The 10,721-nt window shown below is 49.7% G+C and overlaps 1 protein-coding gene across 1 annotated transcript; it reads right to left on the bottom strand.

Annotated features, from left to right (window-relative positions):
• Nucleotides 1-907: 907 nt before the first annotated feature.
• Nucleotides 908-1,792, bottom strand: LOC143925208 (taste receptor type 2 member 2-like). The gene has a single exon (XM_077449805.1). It carries the CDS (start codon nucleotides 1,790-1,792, stop codon nucleotides 908-910), a length of 885 nt encoding a protein of 294 aa, XP_077305931.1.
• Nucleotides 1,793-10,721: the final 8,929 nt, after the last annotated feature.

Below are 10,721 nucleotides of genomic sequence, written 5' to 3'. Positions count from 1 at the left end.
TTTCTGCCCTGCACCTTGCTGCCTTGTACCTGCCCCCCCCCCCTTTTTTTCTGATCATTGGCATGCGCAGCCTATTGCATTAGGGTGTGCACCCCAGAGAACACATGCGTGTACAGTATATCAGCAGAGCAGTGGATGATGTCAGTAGAGTAGAGAATGGTGTCAGTCGTTTTTATTTTTATATTATTTTTTTTACAATTTTGTTGTTTTAATTATATTTTACAATATGATTTTTTTTTATCTATTTTAGGATCCCGGTTGGGGGTCTTTGGTGAAAAATCTAAACAGACCCCTGATGTCCCGCTTTTGAGACTGAGCTTCGCCAGTCCCTTTCCCTGCAGCCTCGGCTTCACCGGACAGTGAACTAACAGGAAGTGCTCTGTGCTGAGATGCTTCCTCTTCATTCACAAACTGTATTTGTTCAGGAAAGGATGGGGCTGGTAAATTAAATATTTACCAGCCTCTTTCCCAGTTCTCCATCCTGAAACATCCCTCGCAGCAGCCGGCAGGAGAGGAAGGAAGCTGGTAGCACTGCCGGGGTGCCAGAAAACAGGGGAAACCGACACTGTACAGGGTGATTAGGATGTGCCCAGGCACACTTGGCACACCCTGTGCGCATGCCTATGTTCCTGATCCTGGCAACAGCAAAACACTGGAGTGAGAGGCACTAGTAGGGGGGCACATATGGGCACAAATTGCCAGAGACCTTCCAAAAAATCTTGGCAAAAACCTTCCCAGAAAAGTGGAAGGAAACCAGCTCCATATATATGCCCATGATTTTGAAATGGAGTAATCAGCAAGCCCATACAGGTGTATTGGTCAAGCAAAACTTTTGGCCGTATAGTGTATGTAATGGGGTATTGCATGTGTCAGTATAGAACAGCAGGCCATAACCCAAATTCCCACCTTAACTCTCAGTTCCCACCGTTCTGCATGCACAGAGTCTGCCCAGAACCATCTTACGCAGTACGGAGCTGGACTGGATAATTATGGCGGCTTCCAATGTTGGAAAGACAATTACCCCAATCCAGCAGGCTATTGACATAGGATTTGTATTGTTTAAAATATTGTTCACAGTCATTACAGCTATGTAGAAGAGGACATCCAATAGAAGTAAGAGGATCATTGTTCGGATGGCGTTGACATGGACTTGGACCTGTGCAGGAGAGAATCCAGAATCTTGGTGCTTTATATTCCAGATGTGTCTAAACAGAGAGACGGCTGTGGTCAGCAGGGAGACGGAACTGATAATAAATGGGAGGCAGACGCCCAGGAAGAGGCATATTGCTGTAAATGTGAGACTTAAAGGTATGGTTTCCATATAAGTGGTATCAAGGAGTGTACTGTTGTAATACCCTGGAGTCATTTTAACAGTCCAGATGTTCCCGATACACAGAGCGACGGAGCCAACTCCTGATAGTACGAGTCCCCATGGAAGCCAAGAGGAGAGGGTCCTTCTAACCCAAATAAAGACTTGGTGGGTGAAGTGAACAATGCGGATGCAGTAATAGGCACACAGCCAAGATATCAGCCAGCTGCTGAAATACATTTGGAATGGTAGAAAAAATATTGCTACGTGATATATTCCCTCAAAGCGAAAATTGGGGAAAAACAAAGCCGTGAACTGTGTGAACAACAAACCACGCATGGTGATGTTAATGAGCCCCATGATGAGCTGGATGACAGCTGAAGGGTTCTTCTTCGCCCCATTGTACAGACTCTTCCCATTCAGAAGTACAATGCAGGAGTTTAACGAGAGAGCCAACGCACACTCCACATAATAGAAGACCATCATCACGATCCACAGGAGACTGGACATCTTCTCCGCTCACCGTACTGATCTCAGATCTACACAGCAGGAGCTCCTCTCTCCAAGATCCCATTTATAGAAGAGCAATCACGCGAAACGCCTGTCATCCACACACCTGTCTGCCAGATGTATGCAAATGTATGGAGACTGAAACACTCTACTTCACAAACAATACCTCCATAGGAAACCCTTACTGGATTTTCCCATTTCCTCCTCCCTCTCTTTCTTTCTTTCTTGTTTTTCCTTCCTTTCTCTTTTGTTTCCTTCCTTTCTTTCTCTTTTTCTTCCTTCCTTTCTTTCTCATTTCCTTCCTTCCATATATAGTTACAGGAGTTACATAATTTATCTTGTTGAAAAAAAGACACAAGTCCACCCAGTTCAACCAATATAGAAAAAACACACACACAAATAGAAAACCTCCATATATACAATCTTGTACCCAATGCATGATCCCATTTGCTCCAGCAGGGGAACGTTGTATAGTCTTAAATTGCTGGTCTTTCCAAAACAGATATTTCTAATGAGGGGACAAGGAGAGGACATTGGTCGGTTACTCTCCAGTAGTGATGGACGAACTTCCGACGGGACGTTTCGCGAAAGCGAAATGCGAACGGACTCAAACGTTCGCGAAACCGAACGTTCGCCGCGGGCCCCATTGACTTCAATGGGAGGCGAACTTTGCAAACCTTCATGTCGAATTTGCGGCCACGTGGTAATTATTAGGGGGTAAAACGTAGTCCCACCATCTGGACAATGACATAATACATGTATGAGGTGAATTTGGGATCGATAACTACAAGCATTTTTATTTTATTTGGGAAATTGTTCTAACAATTCAGGACTATGGAGCTAATGAAGGCAATGGAGGAGAGGGAAGGTCAGGGACCAGGGTAGGCAAAGAAGAGGGTGCAGGAGATGATCACCAGCAGCGTGACATACCGGAATGACACATGCACCGTGATAGAGGCATCTGACAGCAGCACCGTGACATACAGCGCACTGACAGCAGCACCGTGACATACAGCGCTGACAGCAGCACCGTGACATACAGCGCTGACAGCAGCACCGTGACATACAGCGCTGACAGCAGCACCGTGACATACAGCGCTGACAGCAGCACCGTGACATACAGCGCTGACAGCAGCACCGTGACATACAGCGCTGACAGCAGCACCGTGACATACAGCGCTGACAGCAGCACCGTGACATACAGCACTGACAGCAGCACCGTAAGCAGCCCCAGGAGGAAGTCAGCACAGCACAGGGATGGTGTGATCCCCTCATAATAAGAACCCCCAGGAGGAAGTCAGCACAGCACAGGGATAGTGTGATCCCTTCATAATAAGAACCCCCAGGAGGAAGTCAGCACAGCACAGGGATATCATAAGCAGCCCCAGTAGAAATATGACACCGCTCAACCTCTTCAAAGAGGAGGGTAGGGGCATATAGTACGGTGTGCTTTTTTGGGTCAAGGAAGTGAGCCAAATGAATTAAGAAGGTCTGTGTGCTTGATTAAAAAAATAGTTTATAGACATATACATGGTCTACTGGTCACATGTGTTGAATTCCTCCGAGATCCATGCCTCATTCATTTTTAGAAATGTGAGGTAGTTAACACTGTCGTGAGCTAGGCGAGTACGCTTATCGGTCACAATCCCCCCTGCTGCGCTGAACGTCCTTTCGGACAGGACACTGGATGAGGGGCAAGCCAACAGTTCGATTGCAAATTGGGCAAGCTCTGGCCAGAGGTCAAGCCTGCCCACCCAGTAGTCTAGGGGTTCATCACTCCTCAGAGCGTCCACATCGGCCGTTAACCCAATGTAGTCGGACACCTGACGGTCTAGGCGTTCCCTGATGCTGGATCCGGATGACACCTGTCGATGGGTCGGCTGAAAGAATGACCTCATATCCGAAGTCACCAACACATCTTCAAACCGGCCTCTTCTTGCAGGCGCTGTTGGATTGGTACCCGCAAATCCTTCTCTGGGAGTGGGAATTGCTCCTCTGCCAGCGCACGCAAAAGCAGAATGCAGCATTTCTCGAAGCAAGGCCTGGAAGTGCTGCATTCTGACAGCCCTCTGCGACGGCGGTAACATTTCCGCCATTTTGTGTTTGTACCGGGGGTCTAAGTACGTTGCCACCCAGTACTGGTCCTTGACCCTCATGCTTTTTATACGGGGGTCCCTATTAAAACACTGGAGCATGAAGGCCCCCATTTGCACTAAAGTGGAAGCGGTGTGGTGGCCTGGCTCCTGCTCATCATCCAGGATAATGTCGTCCTCTTCATTCTCCTCTCCCCATCCTCGCACAACAGGGATCCCAGAAAGGTTTAAAGCATGCTCTTCTTGCTCCTGCTCATCCGCCCCGGCACCATCCTCCTCTGACTCCTCATCAGACTCCTGTTGTTGACTTGTCTCAGATAGAGTAGCCCCCCCTGGGAATTCATCCAGCATTGCGACTTCCTCATCTTCCCGCTCCTGCTCCTCCACAGCCTGATCAATGACACGACGCAATGCACGCTCCAGAAAGAAGGCATAAGGTACCATGTCACTGATGGCGCCATGGCTGCGACTGACCAGTTTGGTGATCTCCTCAAATGGCCGCAGAAGTCTGCATGTGTCGCGCATGAGCAGCCACTGGCGCGGTGAAAAAAAACCCAGCTCCCCAGAACCGTTTCTTTCGCAGAGTTCATACAGGTAGACGTTAACTGCACGTTTCTGCTGGAGCAGCCTATCAAGCATATAGAAGGTTGAGATCCATCGCGTCGGGCAATCGCAAATAAGACGTCTGACCGGCAGATGGTGTCGCCGCTGAATGTCAGCAAGGCGAGCCATGGCCGTGTAAGATCTTCTGAAATGGGCCGAGATTTTCCTTGCCTGCCGCAAGATGTCCTGGACCCCAGGGTATTTGACAAGGAATCGCTGCACGACCAAGTTTAAGACGTGTGCCATGCACGGCACGTGCGTGATTTTGCCCTGTTTCAATGCGCTAAGCAGATTGGCACCGTTGTCACACACCACTTTACCAACTGTCAAATTGAGCGGTGTTAGCCACTCATCTGCCTGTGAACGCAAAGCTGAAAGGAGTGCCGGGCCAGTGTGGCTCTTTGCTTCCAGGCACAACAGACGCAGCACGGCATGGCAACGTCTCACCTGGCATGTGGAATAGGTTCTGGGGAGCTTGGGCGGTGCAGCGGAAGAGACGCTAGCAGCGGAAAAGGAGGAGGCAGCTGAGGAGGAGAGGGAGGAGGATGGAGTAGGAGGAGGAGAAGAAGAGTCAGGCCTGCATGCAATCCGTGGCGGTAAAACCAAATCTACACGGGTGCCACGGGTTACATGCTTGACGGCCGTCAGAAGGTTCACCCAGTGGGCAGTAAAACTGATATACCTTCCCTGCCCGTGTTTGCTAGACCACGTGTCTGTGGTCAGATGTATCTTGGCACCGACACTGTGTGCCAGAGATACATTCACTTGCCGCTGAACATGGCCATATAGCTCTGGGATGCCCTTCTCTGAGAAATACTTCCTTCCTGGGACCTTCCATTGTGGTGTTCCAATGGCCACAAATTTGCGAAAGGCCTCCGAGTCCACCAGTTTATATGGCAGTAGTTGGCGGGCTATGAGTTCTGACAAGCCAGCCGCCAACCGTTGGGCAAGAGGGTTATCCGGCGTCATCATTTTTTTACGCTCAAACATTAGGCCCACGGAAGCCTGCCTTTTTGCAGAAAAATGTGAGCTTGGCGTGATGGAAGGTGGAGTGGAGGACAATTGTGAGGAGAGAGGAGAAGGAGAAGTAGAAGACGAGGCTGGACGGTGAGAGCCTGCAGTGTGGCTTTGTGTGTTCCGTTGCTCCCACTGGGCTCGGTGATGGCTGCTCATGTGCCTTCTTAAGGCGGTCGTCCCTAGGCGAGTATTGGGCTTACCGCGACTAACGCGTTGACTGCAAAGATTGCAGATGGCAACGCTATTGTCAGCAGCGGACACGTTAAAAAAAGCCCACACTGCGGAGCCATGTGCCGGTGTCCTGGGAGCGCCAGATGTGACCGTACATGGTCGATGACTCGCTCCTGATACATTTGCAGTCTGCTTTGTCCCTCCTGTGCAATGTAAGTTATTCCTGCTTCTCCTCCCTATCTGCTGGTCCATATCTCCCTCTGAACTCCCCTCCTCTTCCTCTCTTGTGGGCACCCACGTGACATCACTAGACACGTCATCATCAACGTCACCTTCCCCACCGCTATAAGTAGAGATCTCGGAGTAGGCAGCAACACCGGGGACCAACCTCCTCCTTGGGCTGATCTGGGTACTGTCGTCAGACTGCTGAGTAGCGCTTGTTGCTACCTCCTCTTCCTGATCCAATACCAAGAGTGGCTGCGCATCAGAAATGTCCTCTTGATATGGATCGGAAAATAATTCCAGTGACTCAAGCGGAAGGTATGTGGTGGTGGTGGTGGTGGTCGTGTTGTTGGTGGTAGTGTCTTTGGGGGTGCACATAGCAGAGAGTGAAGAAGAGGGTGCAGATCGAGAGGATGAGGAGGGTGCAGAAGAGTAAGGCTGAGCGAGCCACTCAACCAAGTCTGGTGCATCCTTTAAAGTAATTGAACGCACCTTCTGCAACTTCCCACTTTGGCTCAAGCCTGTTGCTCCTGCCCTACCCCTACCACCCCTGCGGAAGGGCCTGCCTCTTCCTCTGCCTGTCATTTTTTAAATGACCCTGTGACAAAACTCTTAGTCCCTATACCGATGAAGGACTGCTGCAGTATAGGGCAGCAGTCAGCAGTGGTGCACGTCAACCCTATCTATTGTGGACCGATAGCGGTCCTTACAGAACAGCAGACTGTACCGCACTCAAGCCTATGTACCGTAGCACCCTATACCAAGTTACCAGTCCTTATAAGAACTTTTGTGGACCAAGCAGGTTGTGTATTAGTGTTTAGCAGACTGTACGTCAGTCCCTATACCGCTGAAGGACTGCTGCAGTATAGGGCAGCGGTCAGCAGTGGTGCACGTCAACCCTATCTATTGTGGACCGATAGCGGTCCTTACAGAACAGCAGACTGTACCGCACTCAAGCCTATGTACCGTAGCACCCTATACCAAGTTACCAGTCCTTATAAGAACTTTTGTGGAACAAGCAGGTTGTGTGTTAGTGATTAGCAGACTGTACGTCAGTCCCTATACCGCTGAAGGACTGCTGCAGTATAGGGCAGCGGTCAGCAGTGGTGCACGTCAACCCTATCTATTGTGGACCGATAGCGGTCCTTACAGAACAGCAGACTGTACCGCACTCAAGCCTATGTACCGTAGCACCCTATACCAAGTTACCAGTCCTTATAAGAACTTTTGTGGAACAAGCAGGTTGTGTGTTAGTGATTAGCAGACTGTACGTCAGTCCCTATACCGCTGAAGGACTGCTGCAGTATAGGGCAGCGGTCAGCAGTGGTGCACGTCAACCCTATCTATTGTGGACCGATAGCGGTCCTTACAGAACAGCAGACTGTACCGCACTCAAGCCTATGTACCGTAGCACCCTATACCAAGTTACCAGTCCTTATAAGAACTTTTGTGGAACAAGTGAGTTGTGAATGTTTAGCAGACTGCAGCAGAAGGGCAGCAGTCAAGTATAATATCCTTTCTATATTTGGAAGAAAGAATATTATACATGTACAAGCCTATTACTGTACCACTGATACCAGTCCTGAAAAGAACCTTTGTGGAACTAATAATAACAGCAAGTCTTTAAAATTACCCTCACTGCCTGACAACACTGCTTCCTTCCTGTCCCTATACAAATTGGCAAAAAAAGAGAACGATTAGTGGTTACTGGAACAGCTCTTTTGTGGACCTTGATAGTAACAGCTAATGATGATGATGATGATGATGATGATGAAAGACTAATCTGGCTGTCCCTGTAGCATACACCGTCCTTTCCCTTTCTCTAAACTAACAAAAGACACTCAGGCTGCTGCAAGAATCAGCAGCACAGCAAACCTATCAACACCTAACACCTATACCAGTCCTGAAAAGAACTTTTGTGTACCAAATAGCTAGTGGTTTATCTCTCCCTACTCCACACAGGAACCTGTCCCTATCGTAACAGAAGAAAGAATGTAAAATGGCCACCGGATCGGGTGTATTTATAGGTTAGGGGGAATGTCCAAGTGTCCATGTGCTGTCATGTCTCAATTGGCTGTCCTGTATCACATGATAAACGTGTCACCAAAGGTTAAAGTTCTTGTATACATTAAACACGTAAGTCCGCCGCGGCGAACGACGGAAAAAGGCGTTCGAACGTGCGGACCGCGAATGTCGGAAATTCGCCGCGAAACGACCGCCGGGCGAAACGTTCGTCCATCACTACTCTCCAGGTTCTTATGTCAGTTGAAGACTCTAATTTCTGGAGCTTTACAAGCTCTGCTACTTTCCTCATCTCCAACAATGCACAGACCTCCCCCTGGAGTTTTCAAGAGTAGTGATGGACGAACTTCCGACGGGACAATTCGCGAATGCGGACCGCGAACGCGGCCGATAATTTGCGAACCGGAACGTTCGCGGCGGGCCCCATTGACTTCAATGGGAGGCGAACTTCGCAAACCTATAGGTCAAATTTGCAGCCACAAAATAATTATTAGCTGTGCAAACACATTCCCACCACATGGCCAATGACATAACACATGTATGAGGTGAATCTGGGATCGACAACTACAAGCATTCTTTTTTTTATATGGGAAATTGTTCTAACAATTCAGGACTGTGGAGCGCATGAAGGCAATGGAGGAGAGGGAAGGTCAGGGACCAGGGTAGGCAAAGAAGAGGGTGCAGGAGATGATCACCAGCAGCGTGACATACAGCAATGACACCTGCACCGTGATAGAGTCATCTGACAACAGCACCGTGACAGAGAGCACTGACATCAGCAGCGTGACATAAAGCACTCACACCAGCACCGTGATATACAGCACTGACAGCAGCACCATGATAGAGAGCACTGACATCAGCAGCGTGACATAAAGCACTCACACCAGCACCGTCATATACAGCACTGACACCTGCACCGTAAGCAGCCCCAGGAGTAAGTCAGCACAGGGATGGTGTGAGCCCCTCATAATAAGCAGCCCCAGGAGGATGTCAGCATAGCACAGGGATGGTGTGAGCCCCTCATAATAAGCAGCCCCAGGAGGATGTCAGCACAGCACAGGGATGGTGTGAGCCCCTCATAAGCAGCCCCAGTAGAAATATGACACCGCTCAACCTCTTCAAAGAGGAGGGTAGGGGCATATAGTACGGTGTGCTTTTTTTGGACAAGGAAGTGAGCCAAATGAAGAAAGAAGGCCTGTGTGCTTGATTAAAAAAATTGTTTATAGACATATACATGGTCTACTGGTCACATGTGTTGAATTCCTCCGAGATCCATGCCTCATTCATTTTTAGAAATGTGAGGTAGTTAACACTGTCGTGAGCTAGGCGAGTACGCTTATCGGTCACGATCCCCCCTGCTGCGCTGAACGTCCTTTCGGACAGGACACTGGATGAGGGGCAAGCCAACAGTTCCATTGCAAATTGGGCAAGCTCTGGCCAGAGGTCAAGCCTGCCCACCCAGTAGTCCAGGGGTTCATCACTCCTCAGAGAGTCCACATCGGCCGTTAACCCGATGTAGTCGGACACCTGTCGGTCTAGGCGTTCCCTGATGCTGGATCCGGATGACACCTGTCGATGGGTCAGCTGAAAAAATGACCTCAAATCCGAAGTCACCAACACATCTTCAAACCGGCCTCTTCTTGCAGGCGCTGTTGGATTGGTACCCGCAACTCCTTCTCTGGGAGTGGGAATTGCTCCTCTGCCAGCGCACGCAAAAGCAGAATGCAGCATTTCTCGAAGCAAGGCCTGGAAGTGCTGCATTCTGACAGCCCTCTACGCCGGCGGTAACATTTCCGCCATTTTGTGTTTGTACCGGGGGTCTAAGTACGTTGCCACCCAGTACTGGTCCTTGACCTTTATGCTTTTTATACGGGGGTCCCTATTAAAACACTGGAGCATGAAGGCCCCCATTTGCACTAAACTGGAAGCGGTGTGGTGGCCTGGCTCCTGCTCATCATCCAGGATAATGTCGTCCTCTTCATTCTCCTCTCCCCATCCACGCACAACAGGGATCCCAGAAAGGTTTAAAGCATGCTCTTCTTGCTCCTCCTCATCCGCCCCGGCACCATCCTCCTCTGACTCCTCATCAGACTCCTGTTGTTGACTTGTCTCAGATAGAGTAGCCCCCCCTGGGAATTCATCCAGCATTGCGACTTCCTCATCTTCCCGCTCCTGCTCCTCCACAGCCTGATCAATGGCACGACGCAATGCACGCTCCATAAAGAAGGCATAAGGTACCATGTCACTGATGGCGCCATGGCTGCGACTGACCAGTTTGGTGATCTCCTCAAATGGGCGCAGAAGTCTGCATGCGTCACGCATGAGCAGCCACTGGCGCAGTGAAAAAAACCCCAGCTCCCCAGAACCGGTTCTGCCGCAGAGTTCATACAGGTAGACATTAACTGCACGTTTCTGCTGGAGCAGCCTATCAAGCATATAGAAGGTTGAGTTCCATCGCGTCGGGCAATCGCAAATAAGATGTCTGACCGGCAGATTGTGTCACCGCTGAATGTCAGCAAGGCGAGCCATGGCCGTGTAAGATCTTCTGAAATGGACCGAGATTTTCCTTGCCTGCCGCAAGATGTCCTGGACCCCAGGGTATTTGACAACGAATCGCTGCACGACCAAGTTTAAGACGTGTGCCATGCATGGCACGTGGGTGATTTTGCCCTGTTTCAATGCGCTAAGCAGATTGGCACCGTTTTCACACACCACTTTACCAACTGTCAAATTGAGCGGTGTTAGCCACTGATCTGCCTGTGAACGCAAAGCTG

This window comes from Lithobates pipiens, unplaced genomic scaffold (genome assembly GCF_037356315.1).
Source record: "Lithobates pipiens isolate NorthernLeopardFrog02 unplaced genomic scaffold, aLitPip1_a1.2 Scaffold_22, whole genome shotgun sequence".
In the NCBI taxonomy this organism is placed as follows: domain Eukaryota; kingdom Metazoa; phylum Chordata; class Amphibia; order Anura; family Ranidae; genus Lithobates; species Lithobates pipiens.
Note: the sequence above shows the minus strand (reverse complement) of the source record. Positions and strands in the feature narration are given on the sequence as shown.

Excerpts from the sequence above, each read along its gene's own strand:
- LOC143925208 (XM_077449805.1), bottom strand. The coding sequence starts at position 1,792 with ATGGTCTTCTATTATGTGGAGTGTGCGTTGGCTCTCTCGTTAAACTCC.